The 18,986-nt window shown below is 48.7% G+C and overlaps 1 protein-coding gene across 3 annotated transcripts; it reads right to left on the bottom strand.

Annotated features, from left to right (window-relative positions):
- Positions 1-195: 195 nt before the first annotated feature.
- Positions 196-17,534, bottom strand: TUBB6 (tubulin beta 6 class V). 3 transcript variants are annotated; one of them, XM_080821424.1, is made up of 4 exons: positions 17,087-17,239; positions 16,595-16,703; positions 14,869-14,979; positions 196-1,687 (listed from the first exon to the last, which is right to left on the bottom strand). In XM_080821424.1, the coding sequence occupies exons 1-4, from the start codon at positions 17,141-17,143 to the stop codon at positions 624-626; spliced, it is 1,341 nt and encodes a 446-aa protein (XP_080677550.1). In that variant the 5' UTR covers positions 17,144-17,239; the 3' UTR covers positions 196-623. The 3 variants fall into 3 exon arrangements, with proteins under 3 accessions (XP_080677550.1, XP_080677551.1, XP_080677552.1); XM_080821425.1 differs by lacking the exon at positions 17,087-17,239 and adding an exon at positions 17,474-17,534 and having other exon boundaries at positions 197-1,687; XM_080821426.1 differs by lacking the exon at positions 14,869-14,979 and having other exon boundaries at positions 203-1,687; positions 17,087-17,258.
- Positions 17,535-18,986: the final 1,452 nt, after the last annotated feature.

Below are 18,986 nucleotides of genomic sequence, written 5' to 3'. Positions count from 1 at the left end.
ATGTGTGCTACTCAGATGCTCAGGAAAATTCTGGCTGCCACCCGTAAGGTCTGCAGTTCAAGGAAAACCCTTCCTCTGAGCTCATTCACTGAGTGGCAGGAGCAGTTCACCCCAGAAAGAGACAAGGTACCCAAGTAACCATTATTTAACAACACAAAACGAATCTTTCAGGGAAACAGGCTGGAAGAGGCAAAGGAGCGGTTTTAGTGTTTTATTATGAATAGGCTGTTGTAAAGTTCCATATCGCATTTTCAGTATAAGGCAACACTGCACAGCTTCAGGTTTCATCACAATGGATGAAAAACACTGTTTCTAACTTCCTTGCTAATTCTCAGCATGGTTGAACACTTGACAGAAGGTGCGGTCAATTCATTGCGCCCTCTGTCGATGGCCTCTTTATCTTTTCAAGTCCTCCAGTAGAAAATTGGGTAGGACTGCCGATTCTCTGCTATTCCGATGTACTTTCTTGGTTCAGATGACTGACGGTGCAATTTTGTTGCATTGGTGAGGGGCCTATGCCCACATATTTAGAGCAGAGCACCACGGGTGGCCATCAGAGTCACGATGCTCCGGAGTTAAAGAAACATCATCTGATTTGTGGTATGTGAGACTGGGATGCATCTCTATTCGTTGATCTCCTCTTCATCGTCCTCAAAAGCTTCCTCGCCATCGTTGGCCGTGGCTTCTTGATACTGCTGGTACTCGGACACCAGGTCGTTCATGTTGCTCTCTGCTTCTGTGAACTCCATCTCGTCCATGCCCTCGCCCGTGAACCAGTGCAGGAAGGCCTTGCGCCGGAACATGGCGGAAAACTGCTCCGAGATGCGCTTGAACAGCTCCTGGATGGCCGTGCTGTTGCCGATGAAGGTGGAGGCCATCTTGAGGCCACGCGGCGGGATGTCGCACACGGCCACCTTGACGTTGTTGGGGATCCACTCGACGAAGTAGCTGCTGTTCTTGTTCTGGATGGCCAGCATCTGCTCATCCACCTCCTTCATGGACATGGGGCCCCGGAAGACAGTGGCCACGGTCAGGTAGCGGCCGTGGCGCGGGTCGCAGGCGGCCATCATGTTCTTGGCATCGAACATCTGCTGGGTGAGCTCGGGCACCGTGAGCGCGCGGTACTGCTGGCTGCCGCGGGCGGTGAGCGGTGCGAAGCCGGGCATGAAGAAGTGCAGGCGCGGGAAGGGCACCATGTTCACAGCCAGCTTGCGCAGGTCGGCGTTGAGCTGGCCCGGGAAGCGCAGAGAGGTGGTGACCCCGCTCATGGTGGCCGACACCAGGTGGTTGAGGTCTCCATACGTGGGGGTGGTCAGTTTCAGGGTGCGGAAGCAGATGTCGTACAGGGCCTCGTTGTCGATGCAGTACGTCTCGTCGGTGTTCTCCACGAGCTGGTGCACCGACAGCGTGGCGTTGTAGGGCTCCACCACCGTGTCCGACACTTTGGGTGAGGGCATGACGCTGAAGGTGTTCATGATGCGGTCAGGGTACTCCTCGCGGATCTTGCTGATGAGCAGCGTGCCCATCCCAGACCCCGTGCCCCCGCCCAGCGAGTGCGTGAGCTGGAAGCCCTGCAGGCAGTCGCAGTGCTCACACTCCTTCCTCACCACATCAAGCACCGAATCCACCAGCTCGGCCCCTTCTGTGTAGTGGCCCTTGGCCCAGTTATTGCCTGCGCCTGTTTGTCCTGGGACAAAGCACAAGAGAGAGGTACACGATTTCAGTAGGTCTGCACAGGGTTGGGGCGACAGGGGGAGCTCAATCCTATTCATGCTTATAAGAGGGTGATGAAAACAAACACATCTTTCAGCCCCAAACAACTGGATGGGAAGCAGCATTGGAAACAGGCGGAGTTGGCTCATTTTTCTCTTCTGTTTCTGGGAGAAATCAAAAGGCTTTGCCACCAGGACTTACCGAACGTTGCCTCTTATACGGAGAGGCACTTGTTTTAATCCAATAGACTTGGAAAGAGTTGGGGAAATGGAAATACTAGTTCCAAAACAATTTTGCCAATGTAATTTTTTAAAAGATTTTATTTGTTTATTTGACAGAGAGAGAGCACAGGCAGGGGGACCAGCAGGCAGAGGGAGAGGGAGACACGAAGCTCCATCCCATGACCCTGGGATTATGACCTGAGCCGAAGGTAGATGCTTAACAAACTGAGCCACCGAGACACCCCCGCCAATATGATTTTTCATTTAAATGTTTTAAATAATTTTTACTGGAAAGAATTTTTAGGTTGAAGCTTAGCTTATCCCTGTTATAAAAAATGTAAGTCATATACTCTAATTGGCAAAGACAGTCCTAATCATCAGAGCAATCCTCCAAACTGGACTTATTTTCTTAAAAAAAAAAAAAAAAAAGATTGCATTTATTTATTTGACAGAGAGCGAGCGCACAAGCAGGGGGAGCAGCAGATGGAGAGGGAGAAGCAGATTCCCCGCTGAGCAGGGAGCCCAACGTCGGGCTCTATCCCAGGACCCTGGGATCAAGACCCAAGCAGAAGGCAGACTCTGCCAACAGAGCCACCCAGGCGCCCCTGGGCTTTCTGTCAGAAAAACATGACTTTTTCAATCCAAATGAATACGTTAATACACATTTCAAGGATAACTAGAAACACCACTTAGAACTACATTCTAGAGCACACTGTAGGGTAAATGATGAAAAGCAGTGAAGTCAATGCTCAGTGCTGACCTCCTCAAGCTCATGATGAACATGGTCCCTTTCCCCCACCTCCATGCCTGGCTTTGCCCCTCGGACATTGAGATATAATGTATCTATTTAGTAATAAACTTATCAAAACAAAGTGCTGCTGTTGCTCCTCATTTTAACTGGTAACAAGGCAATGTAATATACAGCCCAAATCACGAATTACTGAAGAAGCAAGGAAGATTATGAAAAGGCGTTGTGTTTATTTAGTAAATTGGTGTATATCAAATCTAGCTCTTAAAAAAATGTATAAGCAATTAAAAAATAAATCCATTAGCATCCCTCTCAAACTTTCCCTGCTTATTGGATGAAAAGGACCAGGATGCACCATAGGAGCTGGAGAGTGACCTGATTGCGTCAAGTGGACATAGAAAACAAGAGACCCCAGGGCTGTTTGTCCTTCCGATCTGAGCTAGGACAGGGCTGGAATCCTACTGGAGAGACTCCTCTCCACTTATTCCAAAGACGTTCACTCGATTTTTGTCTACACCCAGCTGGTGGCAACAATCCACAACCACCATCCAGTGACCAGCTTCTCCGCTCTGGGCTGGCAGGTCCATACCTGACACGGGGCACACCAGTGGGAAGCCGAGCCCGAGAGCTGTAACACCACTCGGGTTGCCTCCCAGGAGTGGCCCAGCGCTACATCAGGTAAGACAAGCAAATGGGAGACATTTGTGCACTTCGCGCTGGGGCCCTCTTACTGAGCTCTGCTGCTGGTCCCCTTCTGGATTCTGCCGTGGACTGTGGGTGTGGCCTTACACAAGGGCCTACTTTTGGAGGAACGGGTGTTATCTCAAATATCCTTGAGTCTTCTACAGCATTTGTCAGTGCTAAGCACTGTGGGTGTTAAGTGGAAATCTGTAAAATAAGAAAAACCACCAAAATCCTGTGGTTCTTCAGTAAGCTTAGAATGTGGACTACTAGTACTTGTATCGCATACAAAGGGATACGCTCCTAAAAGATCTATAGACGTCCTTACAAATAGATAAGGAAAATGGTAACTTTTGGAAAAACGGGCAAAGGATATCAACAGTTTACAGGGAAGGAAATGCAAACAACTTAAATATTTGATGCATTCTTTATAAGAGAAATGCACATTAAAACAAGGAGATGCAACGTCCCCCCTGTGAAACTGACAGATCAAAAAGCTGGCAAACCCTGTTGGCCAGAGCTGGGGAAAGGCCCCTCCGTACACTGGGGCTGTGCGGAAGGCATAACACAAGGACCAGCCTCTCTGGAGAACAGTCTAGCATATCTTTCAAAATTAGCCCCCTTAGGCTCAGCAATTTCACTTCTAGAAATTCTAGACAGGTGTATGCGCACAGGTGGAAAATGGCATGCAGAGAAATACGCGCTGAGGAGCAGTTTGTAATCCTAATAAAGAAAAAAGGAAACAAACCTAAATCTCTTTTAACAGAGGACTGGTTGAATCCGTGATGGTTTCTATGCAAAGGAACACAGCAGCCATCAGCCCTAGCACTGAGATGGTAAGGTTTTCAAAGTATATTGCTAAGGGGGGAGAAAAACCCCAAAGTTCTAAATGGTGTATGCAGTTGGCTGTCATTATATGCATGTTCCAGAATGACCACAGGAATCCTAGAGGGCTGCCTCTGGGAAGGAGCCTGGGTGGGCACCAACTTGGGGTTGGAATGAGACCACCTTTTCACTATACACTGTAACACCCCATTGTTCCCTCTGAGTCCTGGGCTAAGTGAATGTCTTGCCTAGCTAGCAAACAGAACATTATAACCCTTATTAAAACACTGAAAATGTATTTAAGAAATGAACTGGAGAAACACACAGTGAACTTATGAATAACCATGGTTGTCTCCAAAAGATGGGATAAGAGGATAGTTAAATTTCAACATGACATACTGCTTATAAAATTTTAACTCAACAAACATGTCTCTGATGATAATCAAGAGAAAATTAAAATATGAAAACATGCTTTTAAGGGAAGTTTTTAAAATGTCAGTAAGTGGGGGTATTTCTCCATGAGGATAGCCACTCAGCAGAAAGGCACTGTGACGGTCGCACGGGACGTCCCAGTTACTCTGACGAACTTTTCAAAAAGCCACAAAAGGGTATGTGTGGCATGATCCCATTTTCTGAAAGCCAAGTCAACTGCCTGCCTCTGTGTGTGTGTGTGTGCGTGCGCATGTGTGGGTGCACAAATGCACGTGTACATGGGAAGAGGCGGGCACTGTGTATAGCACTAGTTATGCCCAGGGAATAAGATCTCAGGGTCATCTGTGCAAGAGGTGAGGAGGTTCCATTTTTATACTCCATCCTCACGTGTTTGAAAAACACACGTGCCATTTTAACTTTACGATTCAAACAATAAACACATTTTAATATTCAATAGCAACATGTCCCGGAGAGCAGAAGTGCCCATCAGGATGAGACACAACTGGCCCCTTGCTCAGCTGTCTTAGCCCCTCCTCCCAAGGGAGCTCAGCCTCTCACTCCTGTTGTCTTTGTCCCATCAGCTCAAAGATCCCAAGATGATGGGCGTGGCAGCACCGTGGCTCCAGGAGGGGCCAGGCTGGGCAGGAGCAAGACCCTCTAGGCTTGTAGCACCCCTCCCCCCCAGAGGGCATCGGCCCCTTAGCCCTCTGGGTGGCCGCTTCCTTGTCTAGGAGGTGACTGTATTCTCTCTTATAAAGATTCTATTTTTTCCCCCGCCCGATGGACTCGAATATGGCCACTGTCCTTCCTATGCCCCCACTAACTTCTGTCCACCCCTCCCCACCCCACCCAGCAGGAAGCAGCCCAGCCAAACGACCCAGAGGCATGGGGAGGAACAAGGGCAGGGCCAGCCTCGCAAGCAGAGCTCAGTGTAGGACTAGCACACCTTCACAAAGGTAAGAATGCTAGTGCAATTGTCAAAAAGAGGCAAAGAGAGGAGAGGGGCGCCTGGGTAGCTCAGTCGGTTAAGTGGCTGCCTTTGGCTCAGGTCGTGATCCCAGGGTCCTGGAAATCCCAGGATCCGTGGGAAGCCTGCTTCTCTCTCTTTTACTCCCCCTGCTTGTGTTCCCTCTCTTGCTGTGTCTCTGTCAAATAAATAATAAATAAAGTCTTTTAAAAAAAGTGTTAACAGACTAGAGTAGAAATCAGCTGCGGACAGCAAGGTAGCTTTGGCAGACATGCAGCCACAGTGCGACAAGCTGAACTTGACCCTTCCCCGGCTCACACTGATCACTTGGCTTCCTATTTCAGCACGAATAACCATGCGGTTTTCTCCGCCCTTGACAAAAGGAAGAAGCTAGTGACTTCCAAAAATATTTTGCCACTGTCTCATAGCAACAGATGTTCCCAGTTAAATATTTGGGGGTCATGAGTTGAACACGTTCTGTAATGAGCTGTTGTGACATTAATCAGCGGCTCAGGCCCATAGAACACAAGGCTGCAATCTCCAAGCTTTGGCAGGCAGGTTGCAACAGGTCCCCAAGAGTTTTCTCAGAATCCGGCCTCGGGTCTACCTCTTGCTCACACTGGGTAAGGGATTAAGTGCTCCCTGACCCCCTCTAGCCCCAAGTCTGGAAGGGAAAGTTACATGTGCAGAAAGAGGCTTTCTGGAGCTCCATTTTCCCCCACAAAACTTCCTCCCACTGTCTCTGGGCACGACTGCTATAAACCGGCAATTCAACCAGCAATTCGTTAAGAAAAAGGTTTTGGGTTTTTTTTAAAAGTATATTCATGTTCAAAACTTAAATGCAGATAACTTTCACTTTAAAAATTAAACATTACTTCAAATCAGTGTTGTTGTTTTTTTTAAAAACCACTCAGGGGCGCCTGGGTGGCTCAATGGGTTAAGCCACTGCCTTCGGCTCAGGTCAAGATCTCGGGGTCCTGGGCTCGAGCCCCACATAGGGCTCTCTGCTCAGGGGGGAGCCTGCTTCCCCCTCTCTCTCTGCCTGCCCCTCTGCCTACTTGTGATCTCTCTCTCCGTCAAATAAATAAATAAAATCTTTAAAAATAATAATAAAAAAAAATAAAAAAAAACACTTCAAACCATACCTAGAGATGGAAAGACACTGGTTTACTATAATTGACCAACTCTGAAACAGGGAGCTCAGAAGCTCCTGGGGGATGAACCACCTCCCAGGCAATTCTGCCTCTTTTTTTTTTCTTTTTCTTTTTAGAGAATGACTTATAAACAACTGTTTCCTCAAACGGTATACTGTGTTTATGCACTCTGGACACCTCCCCATTCCCTGTAACAAGCATGCTATTTTAACAAAATAAGTACATTCATTTAAACAATTCAGGGTTCTTAATTAAAAATAGTGTTGGCTTAAAAAAAAAAATTTTTTTTAAATAGTTTCCATGCTAATGTGGGGCTTGAAACTCACAACCCTGAGATCAAGAGTTGCATGCTCTACCAACTGTGCCAGCCAGGTGCCCCAGTGTTGGCTTTAAAAATTACTATTAAGGGGTGCCTGGGTGGCTCAGTCATTAGGCATCTGCCTTTGGCTCAGGTCATGATCCCAGGGTCCTAGAATTGAGCCCCATATTGGGCTCCCTGCCCATCGGGGAGCCTGCTTCTCCCTCTCCCACTCCCCCCTGCTTGTTTCCTCTCTCGCCATCTCTCTCGGTCATAAATAAAAAAGATCTTCAAAAAAACAAGAAATGAAAACTACTATTAAAGCCATTTCACATCAGTACAATCTGCCAAAATTTAAAAATATTCCGAATCAAAAATCGGGATGCATGTTCTAACAAAGAAGCAGATACAAGAAGCAATCCTAGAGACAGTTTAAAAGCCAGATGTCGTTTCTAACATTCTTGAAGGTTTACAAAGGCAGTGGATTCGATCATAAATGGTCACTATGGGTCTGTGTCAATTTGTTCTTAATCTTTTTTTGTCCCACTTATTGACAACTAGAAAGATGAGTCCAGAACCTTTCTTAGTCTCTCTCATTTTCAGTTCAAATAAATTAAACCAAAAGAAACTTCCACCATCACTGAAGTGGCTGCCATGAGAAATTAGCTTAGCACAACTTCAGTGGTTTGATCCAAATTCATAAGCCTCTTTTTTATTCGTGTATATTTTTTGTTTCATGAAGACTCTTTAAAAAGTTCCACATGGGGCGCCTGGGCGGCTCAGTGGGTTAAGCGTCTGGCTTGGGCTCAGGTCATGACTCTGGGTTCCTGGGATCAAGTCCCGCATCGGGTTCCTTGCTCAGCGGGGAGCCTGCCTCTCCCAGTCCCTCTGCTGCTCCCTGTGCTTGCACTCCTTCTCACTCTCTCTCAAATGAATAAATAAAATATTTTTTTAAAAAAGCTGCACAGGGGGGCACCTGGGTGGCTCAGTGGGTTGAGCCTCTGCCTTCGGCTCAGGTCATGATCCCAGGGTCCTGGGATCGAGCCCCGCATCGGGCTCTCTGCTCAGCGGGGAGCCTGCTTCCTCCTCTCTCTCTGCCTGCCTCTCTGCCTACTTGTGATCTCCGTCTGTCAAATAAATAAATAAAATCTTTAAAAAAAAAAAAAGCTGCACAGGATGGGGCGCCTGGGTGACTCAGTGGGTTGGGCCTCTGCCTTCAGCACGGGTCATGGTCTCAGGGTTCTGGGATTGAGCCCCGCATTGGGCTCTCTGCTCCATGGGGAGCCTGTTTCTCCGTCTCTCTCTTCCTGCCTCTCTGCCTACTTGTGATCTCTCTCTCTGCCAAATAAATAAATAAAAATCTTAAAAAAAAAAAACAAAAAAAAACCCTGCACAGGTCCTCGACTGCACAGGAGTGATGGCGGCTGAGGGAGGCCTGACCCTGAGCAGACGTCAGGGCTGGGTGAGAAACAAGTGAGGTGGGGAAGGCGCATGGCTTCCAGGGTCCTATCAGAAACCTTCTCTGGCAAGCGCATGGATAAGGCCTCGTCCATGCCGACATGTCTCAGGATAGACCAAACCGCATGTAAAAAGCTATGAAACAGACTTAATATCTATACGCCTGCCACCCATTGTAAGAAATAAAACACAACACGGTTCCCATGAAACTTCAATGTAACAAGTAGGAGTCTGAACCTCTTAAATTTAAACAATGTACAATTATGTAATGTTTTTCTATTCTCTCTCAAGAACCAATAAGGGCTCTGTGTGTGTGTGTGTGTGTGTGTGTGTGTGTGTGTGTGTGTTTCAGCTAACCGCCCCTCCCCATGGGAACAAGGTTCACTGAGTTGTATTTTAATGATTGGGTCTTCAGGTTTCTCGATGTGTGAGTCCTATTTATGGGAGTGCAAGTTTCTCTTTTCTTATACTGACAATTTATACAGACTTGCCAAGTTCAGAGTTCTTCTTCCATTTCCTCTAAAGTATTTCTTTTTTTTTTTAAAGATTTTATTTTTTTTATTTGACAGACAGAGATCACAAGTAGGCAGAGAGTCAGGCAGAGATGGGGGTGGGGGGAAGCAGGCTCCCTGCTGAGCAGAGAGCCCGATGAGGGGCTCGATCCCAGGACCCTGAGATCATGACCTGAGCCGAAGGCAGAGGCTTAACCCACTGAGCCACCCAGGCACCCCTCCTCTAAAGTATTTCTTAAAGCATTGTCAATTATAGTGCTCAGAGCCCCTCAGTTGATACGTTTCTTTAAAAGTTTAATTTCAGGCAAAAACTGTGCTCTCAACACTGTCAGTGGCATTAATCCAACGGAAAGATTACAGCAAAATGTATAATGGACCTAAATATGTTCACAGGCTCTGGCCCAGTCATTTTACTTTTAAGGATCTATTCTGTGATCAGAATTAGAAACCCAGACCAATTTATGTGAACAGAGATGGGAGCGTCTAGATTCTATATTAGTACATTCTTTCTTTTCAATTAAGTAAGCTCTATACCCTAAGATCAAAAGTCGCACGCCCCGCCAAATGAGCCGGCCAGGCGTCCCTATATATTATATTCTCTCTTAGAGCAAGATCTGCTAAGAAATGACTCCTTGATTATTGGCCATTGTGAAGATTATAGATTTTAAAACTATAATTAACATGGAATATGGCTTAAGTATAATACTCAGTGGGAAAAAAAGATCTAAGTGATAGTGTTTACAAATAATGAAAATCAGCAAACAGGAAAGTTAGAAAAATACCTCAATGCCCATGATGATTAGGTGATGATGATCACACAGAATGCTTTTACCCCAGTTCTTAATTTTTGATAAATTTGTTGAAAAAAGCAGTGTAAAAATCAAATAAATAAACACAAATAATGTAAAATGGAGGAAGAGCTCCCTTTTTAGGAGTAGTATAGTCCCCTTCATGATAGCCACCATGTCCTGGCTTCCTATGTTGAATGTAATTGCCAGAAACCCAGAGAGTAAATTAATTCTCAGCTGCAATTGAATTAACTCTTAGTTCACTCTCTTTTAAACGGCCACGTTTGATGGCTGTCTTTACTGTATGTTGTCTCATATCCTTCCTAGAAGTGGGAAAGCCATGTGTTTCACATAAATAGATCTCCACCATGTGTTCATATATTCAAACTCCCAGGGCTCCTGGGTGGCTCAGTCGGTTAAGCGTCTGCCTTCGGCTCAGGTCATTATCTTGGGGTCCTGGGATCGAGCCCTATGTCGGGCTCCTCGCTCCGTGGGGAGTCTGCTTCTCCCTCTGCCACTGTCCCTCCCCACCCCCTGCTCGTGCTCGCTCTCACACTTTCAAATAAATAAATAAATAAATAAAACATTTAAAAAACAAACAAACAACTCACAAGCTCATGTATTCGCTTCTAACATGCATATGCCCCAGGAAGGCCTCCTTACACGGTCAGCAGCAGGACCTGGCCTGCTGGGAGGGGACTAACTGGACAGAGGAGGGAGGGGCCCGCTTCCCACTGAACATGCCTTCCGCACTTCTGCATTTCCTACCATGCATTGTCCATCAAAAATCAAGTACAGCTGACCCTTGAACCATGGTGGGTGGGCTTAAACTACATGGGTCCAATTATGCACAGAATTTTGATAAATTAAGTACAGTACTAAGTGTATTTTCTCTTCCTTATGATCTTAGTAACATTTTCTTTTCTCTAGCTGACTTGATTATAAGAATACAGTACAGAATACACAGACTATACAAAATAGGTGTTAAACGAGTTTTATGTTATCAGTAAGAATTCTAATCCACAGTAAGCTATTAATAGTTAAGTTTTCGGGGAGTCAAAAATTGTAAGTAAATTTTGGACTCTGCAGGGGGTCAGCATGCCTAAACCCGTGTGTTGTTCAAGGGTCAACTGTATACTTTTTTTTTTTTAAGGTAATTTTTTTTTTAAGATTTTATTTACTTATTTGACAGACAGAGATCACAAGTAGGCAGAGAGACAGGCAGAGAGAGAGGAGGAAGCAGGCTACCCACTGAGCTGAGAGCCTGATGCAGGGCTCCATCCCAGGACCCTGGGATCATGACCTGAGCAGAAGGCAGAGGTTTAACCCACTGAGCCACCCAGGTGCCCCTGTATACTTTTCTTAATAACGAAATCTATTAATTTTGTTTGGTAAAGTTTACTAAGACTGAGGCAGATTCCGCCAACTGTAATCCAGGTTCAAGAAACTTTAGTTATCCTCTCAGACTCTTACCAAAAGTCAATTAAACCTCCAAGGGAAGGCACCTGGGTGGCTCAGATGGTTAAGTGTCTGCCTTTGGCTCAGGTCATGATCCCGGGGTCCTGGGATCGAGTCCCGCATCAGGCTCTCTGCTCAGCGGGGAGCCTGCTGCTCCCCCTGCTTGTGCTCTTTTGCTCTCTCTCAAATAAATAATCAAAATCTTAAAAGACAAACAAAAAAACCTTCAAGGGAAGAAACTGAGCAGAATTCTATGTGCAGGTGTATCTCTATGCATGTGGGGGAGACAGGCTGTTGCTTCCTTCAGATTCTTACAGAGGCCTGGATGCTTGGGGGCCCTTCGTTCCTCAGACCGTCAAGCCGAAGGAGCCCCGAGAAGGTAAACTGATAACACCAGAGGTGGCAGAGCTGAAATGAGCTGCCAAGTCTCCCTTCCCCCCATTCAGTTCTCTCTCTTTTTGGTGCCCCGAACTCAGTAACCCAGCCAAGCAGTGCATCCAGGAAGATTCTAAAGCTGCTAAGAATCTATACCCCTTAGTAAGAGAAAGAGAAAGATGGCGTTGATCTGTGTCAAGACCAGTGCCAGGGGGAGGTTGTCCTTTTTTCCTTTTGGGCATACAGACTCTGAATGTTCTCCCAGTCAAGGCTGCATCACAGGTGCCGAGGGAGCAGTCCATGGAACGGACCGAGACGGACGCCAGCCAGTGCTAAGAGCGAGAGGGCAGGGGGCGGGCAAAGGGGTCCAGCTCTTCTAGAAACCAGTACGCAATGTTCATACTGCATGTGCAAGCATTTCTTCAGGACAAATTCCTTGAACTGAAACTGTTGAATCGGGATTCCTGAGTTGCTGAATCCATTAAGCTGCTCTCTGACAAGGGTCACAACTCTGTCTCTCCAGACAACCTAGCTAGCTGTTGGTTTTTAAAGTACCACCCAGGGGCGCCTGGGTGGCTCAGTGGATTAAGCCGCTGCCTTCGGATTGAGCCCCGCATCTGCCTCAGCATCCCTGCTGAGCAGAGATCCTGCTTCCTCCTCTCTCTCTGCCTGACTCTCTGCTTACTTGTGATCTCTCTCTCTGTCAAGTAAATAAATAAAATCTAAAAAAAATAAAAATAAAGTACCACCCAATCTGTTGGGAGAAAAATGTCTTTTTGACATTTGTCTTGTTTGACAAATGTCTTGTCTCCTCCTCATTCCCAATTACTGGTAAATTTTGTCCCTAGGTATTTATAACTTTCACTGCTACTGTGAATAGGATATTTTCCCATTATATTTTTGTAATTGATTATTGCCTTGAAGGAGATCAATTTGTCCCAGTTTTCTTGGGACTTGACCAGTTTCAACACTGAGCAGGCAGTGTCCTCAGAAGCCCCCCAGTCCCAAACAAATCAGGACAGTTGGTCACCCGATAGCAATAATGTCTATCTTGTGTCTAGCTGCCTTACCAAGGTCTTGTAAGTGCCAGTCACTGTTCATTGGACAGCCTATCTGGAAAATCCCAGAGAATCAGTCTACCTTCAAATAACAATTCTGTCTTTTCCTTTAAATGATCCTTATCTCCTTTCCTTCTCTGGTCTTCGTGTACCAGCTAGAACCTTCAAAATATGGACTAATCGTAGGGGCAATGACATCTCTTTCTCATATGTGACTTTGCGTGGAATACTTCTAATGTTTCACCAGGGAGTATGACATTGCTATGGATTTGGTAGATAATTGTTAAACAGAGGAAGTATCTGTCTACTTCCAGCTTGCACATAAGGGTTTTTGTTCTCAACAAGTCAGGAACACATACTGAATTTTATCAAATATTTTGGGTTACCTATTAAGATGTTGTCTCTCTTAATCTATTAGCGGACTTCTCCATGTTGAATCATCCTTGCCTTCCTAGGATGTTGCTAATATTTATCAAGCACTTACTTTTTTTTTTTTTTCCAAGATTTTATTTACTTATTTGACAGACAGAGATCACAAGTAGGCAGAGAGGCAGGCAGAGAGATAGGGGGAAGCAGGCTCCCTGCTGAGCAGAGAGCCTGACGCAGGGCTCGATCCCAGGACCCTGGGATCATGACCTGAGCCGAAGGCAGAGGCTTTAACACACTAAGCCACCCAGGCACCCCATCAAGCACTTACTGTGTACAAGATAATCTAGATATATAGAGTTTAAATAGGATTGCCTGTAACCCTCAATGAAATCGTCTCTATCCGGTGCCTTTTGAAGAAGGGGTTTGAAAGTAGATCTTTGATAGATTTAATTTCTATATCATGGTAACTTTAAGCCCTGAATCAGCCTTAAGAGTCTCTCATTTCAGGGCACCTAGGTGACTCAGTCGTTAAGCACCTGCTTTCAGCTCAGGTCATGATCCCAGGGTCCTGGGATGGAGCCCCGCATCAGGCTCTCTGCTCCGCAGGGAGTCTCCTTCTCCCTCTCCCACTCCCCCTGCTTGTATTCCCTCTCTTGCTGTCTCACTCGGTGTGTCAAATAAATAAATAAAATATTTTTTAAAAAAAAGATTCTCTCATTTCCGTGTAAGACACTTTGCCTTTTACGGACACTGAAATTGTGCTTGGTTGATTGAAGTACTTCTGTCGGTTAAGTAGTATTTTTCTCTCTGGGCACATTTCTTACTGAATTACACTGGTAATTTTTGAGAAAGAACATCAGTGAATCTAACTGAAGCGGTATGTAACATTGAAATAAGCCACTGCCTGACTCTGCTAAGAGTCATCAGTTTGTGTGCCAATAAAATCTTTCAGGATTCTGTCTCTACTTGCAGATTTTGAATATTCCGACTTTGAGTATCTGCCAAGTAATCTTGATTCTAAAAACCATGGCTACAGGGTGATGGAAGCCAGTAGCACTAACGGTGTCACTTCATTTAATGTTACATAATTTTCTTTGGGGGGCACCTGGGTGGCTCAGTTATTAAGCATCTGCCTTTGGCTCAGGTCATGATCCCAGGGTTCTGGGATGGAGCCCCGCATCGGGCTCCCTGCACGGCAGGAAGCCTGCTTCTCTCTCTCCCATTCCCCCTGCTTGTGTTCCCTTTCCTCTCTCACTGGGTCTCTCTGTGAAAAAAATAAAATCTTAAATTTTTTGTTTTCCTTTTGGAGTATGCAGAGGGACAGGTGTTTTATCATGTCTTAGGTAGAAGAAGGGACGGAAGGATTTACCCAGTTTTAACAAAACAAAATTCACACGGTACCAGCCTTTGGGAAGAAAGGAGAGTAACTGCCTCGAGGTAATGAAAAAGAAACATGGGTATAAACACATTGCAATTGAAAGATGAGCAACACAAGAACCAAAACAAAGGATTATCATCATATTATGATCATTTATAAGGGGAAGAAAGAAGTTAATGTCTAAAAAAATCTGTTAAACCAAGAACTATCAATACAAGCATTTCCTTTAGCAATATAGAGATTACTTTCCTAAAGAAAAGTCGAGAATTAAAAGGCACAGCCCCCTGGCATGACACTGAGGACTGCTGATTTCCATCCTAAGCTTTACTTTGTCTTTTAATCTCGAGCATGTATCAGTTTGATGTGTGGAAAAAAAGAAAAAAAAAAAAAAAGAAAGAAAGAGGCAGAAGGAAGCAGGAGAGAGGGAACCCACCGAAGATGAAGTTGTCGGGCCGGAAGAGGTGCCCGAAAGGCCCAGACCGCACACTGTCCATGGTGCCCGGCTCCAAGTCCACCAGGGCAGCCCTGGGCACGTATTTCTGAGCTGGAAGAGAACAAAGCCCACGTCCAAGGTCACTTTCTAGTCTCCAGAGTCATGGGCTGCCCCACAGTGAGTCCCCCCAGCACAGCTGCCCAGATGGTAGGAAGCAGGGTCTCTTCAGAGACAGAATCTTAGTGCTGGGAGGGGACCTGGGGAACACCGTCCCAGCTGATGTCCCGATGAAGAAACCAGCCCAAGCATGAATGGGCAGAGGAAGTACCAGAAATAAGCAGGATGATAAATCAGGTCTCCTGACTTCCTGCCTTCTGTATTTTCCACTTCACCCTGACACCTCTTTCCTGTTGGGAAGCTTTACTTTTTGAGCTCCATGGAAATAAACTGTCTCCGTTGCAGCAAACCGCTGTGTGGCTCTGACATTCTTTCCACTTTTTGGCACCTCCCTCATGCACACACATGCATGAATCCAAGCTGTAGTCTGAGCGCCTGGTTATGGGGCCATTTCTGGGATGCACTCTCATTCATGAACGAGTACCTATTGGGCAGGAACTTGGGATTGCACACAGGATCTGCCCTATAACTCCTGTCCCGCTACACACACACACTCAGACTGAAGAGAGGAAGTTAACAAGCTGGACCTAACTGGAATTTTCCTTAGGGCTATCTTGAAATTTCATATTCTATGCCCTGCTGGTCCAGATCTTTCCTTCTAGCTGCTAGATGGATAAAACCCAGTGATTTACGTATCCTGCTCTTCACAGCTCTTGTGTGGACAAAGAGCAAGTGACTCCAAAAACGGGAGTAATTCTTTCTGGGGACAAATGTCATGCATCTGTCATTTCCTGGGTGTTCTTTCAAAGTCTTAGTGTGTTGTTGTTTAGTGAAGGACACATCACTTTTATAATAAAAACTGGAACAAATAACGTATACATGTAGCCACAATATATACCTAGGTACCCAGAGCAGAGGTGAGATTATTCCCAAACTTGGATATGCCACAGCTTGGAATTTTTACTGCATTCCACCAATGATCCAGAATTGAGAGCATAGAACGCTTTTGGACGTTGGTAAAAGGTCAGGTAAGTCATTTAACGGGGGTACTTTTCAAATTTTTAGCCAAGAATCTCCATTAGGAGATATATTTTAAACTGAAAAACAGAACAAAACAGAAAGTCGTACGTGACCCAGTAAATGATTTCACAACAGTAACGGGTTGTCTGGTTCAAGAGTTCAGACCCCGTGATAGGCCAAATTCGGTTGTTTGAAAGAAACTGACGGCGGATTTCCCGCCCCAGGGCGAGAGAGGAAGGAGTCGGGCATCCTGCTATATCCCGGGAAAACTTTCGAGGGCAAACTACCCTCGCTCGAGGGCGTTATCCTGAGAGCTAACCTTGGATCGATCGAAGACTCGGGAAGGTCGGGGTCCCAGAGGGGGTAGGCCGGGTCCGGGAGGGGAATGGCCCAGGTCCAAGCGGGGCATTGCCAGGGTCCAGGCGGGGGTGGCCGAGGGCCCGGGGCGGGATGGCTAGGGTTCCTGAGGGGTGGCCAGAAACCGAGGTGGGGACGGCCAGGGTCTGGGCGGGGACGGCCGAGGGTTTGGGAGGGGGACGGCGGGGTCCGACCGGGAAGGGCGGAGTCCCAGCGGCGCCGCGCTACTCACAGGATGACTCATTGTAGTAGACGTTGATTCTCTCCAGTTGCAGCGCCGAGTCACCCACGTAGCCTCCGGCTGGGTCGATACCGTGTTCATCGCTGATCACTTCCCAAAACTTGAGAAGGGCAAGGCGGAGGAACAGACGGTGAGAACCCGGAGCCTAGGGCGCCCTCCCCCGCGGCTCACGCCGCGGCTGGCCCGGCGGGGCGGGGTGCTCGGGGCCCGGCTGCCGAATTCCAGGCGCGCCTGAGCCGCCTGCCGCCGCTCCCAGCTGGGGTGGGGGTAGGGTGAGGGGCACGGGGGTCCCTGGCTATGACGCCCCCTCCTCGGCCGCGCCACTCCTCCAAGCACTTCCCGGGTGCAGCGCAGGGCAGGACAGGGCTCCGAGGACCGAGGCGCACAGAGGGTGCGCACCGGGGCGCCCGCACCGAGGGGTCGAGCCCCGACACCCTAGACCTGCTCGCTGCCCACCCTCAGGGAGCCCGATGCCCGGCCCACCTTAGTGCCGATCTGGTTCCCGCACTGGCCCGCCTGGATGTGCACAATCTCCCTCATGGCGGGCGCCGGCTCTGCGCTCGGGGCACTGGCTCTTCGGACCGCGGTGGCGACTGCGGGCCCGCGGCGCGCTCCCCGGGACTCGACCCTCTGCCTGCTCTCCACCCCCGATCCTGGCAGCCCGACCAATGGCCGCGGGCCTCGCCCTCCCCGGCCGCGCCCCCTCCGCCCCGCTCCCCTCGGCGCCTCCAGAGCCCCCACCCCCGGGCCTCGCCCTCCCGGGCCGCGCCTCCTCCGGTCCTGGCGGGCCTTGGGCCTCCCTTCTCTCCCGGCCTCCGCTCCTCCCCGCCCAGGCCTCGCGCCCCGGGCACCCCGCTGCCGGCGCCCCACCTCGGCTCGCCTCCCCCTGGGCCATCTTCCCGGGGCCGCTTCCACGCGGTTCTGTCCCAGGAGGGAGAACAGAAAGGGGAACTGAGGAGCCCTTGCTGGGGAAGTCAGGCCGGGAAAAGAGCCTACTGAAGCGGGTTTGGGGGCGGAGATAGGGTTAGACGTTGGGGACTTTCAAAGTGGGGAGGCGGACGGGAAGAACACGGTTCTGGCCGGTCGCCGCCCCCATTTTGCTGCCCACACCCCTGTTGCTGACCCTCCCGGGAGGGAGACCCTTCCCGCTGAGCCGTCGTGGGCAGGCGGGGGCCCACCCGGAGCCCGGCGGGGCCAGGCCGGGGCGCTCGGCAGCCGTGGGTGCTCACAGTCCCCCCGCGCCCCCCGCCCCGGCTCCCCGCCCGCGCTGCGGGGCAAACCCTGCAGGGAGACGGGCTTTGGGACACGAAAGTGGAGTGTTCGGCGTGAGTCTGACACTCGCCCTCCGCACTGAACCTAGGGCACTGGCTCTTACGGCCTTGCTTTCCTGCCTGTGCGTCTCGGAATACAGGTACCTTTCGATCCGGACGACCCCGATTCTTTTGTAGTGGGATTTAGTTAAAGTGACTCCCTGGCTGGGTCCGACAGCGAACACACACGCGCGCGCGCACACACGCACGCACACCCCTGCACAGTTGTCTACGCAGCCTCTCCATTGGGAGTGAGCGATGAAAAAACTCTTTGGCCCCAGGAGGGGCAGAGAGTTGCCTTCGACCTCTGCTGGCCCCTTCACCTTCCCTACTCCTGGGTGCTGGGGGCTCCCTTTTGCTCTTCTGAGCGAGGTGTACCTGTGTGCCAGTTCTTTAAATGCAGAACGAGTGAGGACGCTAGAGGGAAAGTTTAATCACACGGGTCTCTCTCTCCTCCAGGGGCCACGGAAAGGCAGGCCAATTCAGCAGGATGAACTAAGCCCTCTCTGGGGACTTGGAGACAACTCTGCCTCTGCAAATCATGGCTCCATATTTCTTTTATAACATGGTACAGCCCTGACCTCTCTCTGAACGCCAGTCCTCCCGCTTCCCCATGTTTGCTGGACAGTCCCTCCTAGGCACCTGCTCCCTTCTCACTCTCCAGCAAACACAGTCCTCATTTTAGGGGCTGGCAACTGGGCCCTCTGGGCTCTGGCCCCCTACCTGTCCCTCCTCAGTTGCCCTCATTCTGCCCCCACCCCCTCTGTTTGCCCCACCCAGCCTGGGCCCCTCTGCTGCCAGCCCTCTCCATAGGCATGCCCACCACGGACCCCCACACACCTAGAACTCTCTCCAGTTCACTCCTATGGACACTTCTAGCTGGCAGGGCTCGCTCACTCCTGTACCCATGTGGCAGACACTTAAGGCATGCCAGGGGTAATCAAGGTTACTTCTGGGCATGAATTAGGCCCTCAGGGAGCGATAGTCCCTCTTCCAGGCCGTGTTGTGTGGTAGAAAGGAATGACCACTGGGTGGTGAGTCAGGGTGACTTGGAATTCAATTCCGGTTCTGTT

This window comes from Martes martes (genome assembly GCF_963455335.1).
Source record: "Martes martes genome assembly, chromosome: 13".
NCBI lineage: Eukaryota > Metazoa > Chordata > Mammalia > Carnivora > Mustelidae > Martes > Martes martes.
The sequence above is the reverse complement of the archived record's forward strand: the minus strand, read 5'-3'. Positions and strand labels throughout refer to the sequence as shown.

What these genes read in the sequence shown, in the direction of transcription:
- TUBB6 (XM_080821424.1), bottom strand. Translation starts at nt 17,143, where the DNA reads ATGAGGGAGATTGTGCACATCCAGGCGGGCCAGTGCGGGAACCAGATC. An exon ending in CTACTACAATGAGTCATCCT is followed by an intron (nt 14,980 to 16,594) that starts GTGAGTAGCGCG and finishes GTTCTCTTCCAG; the next exon opens with CTCAGAAATACGTGCCCAGG. An exon ending in GCCCGACAACTTCATCTTCG is followed by an intron (nt 1,688 to 14,868) that starts GTGGGTTCCCTC and finishes GCTTTGTCCCAG; the next exon opens with GACAAACAGGCGCAGGCAAT.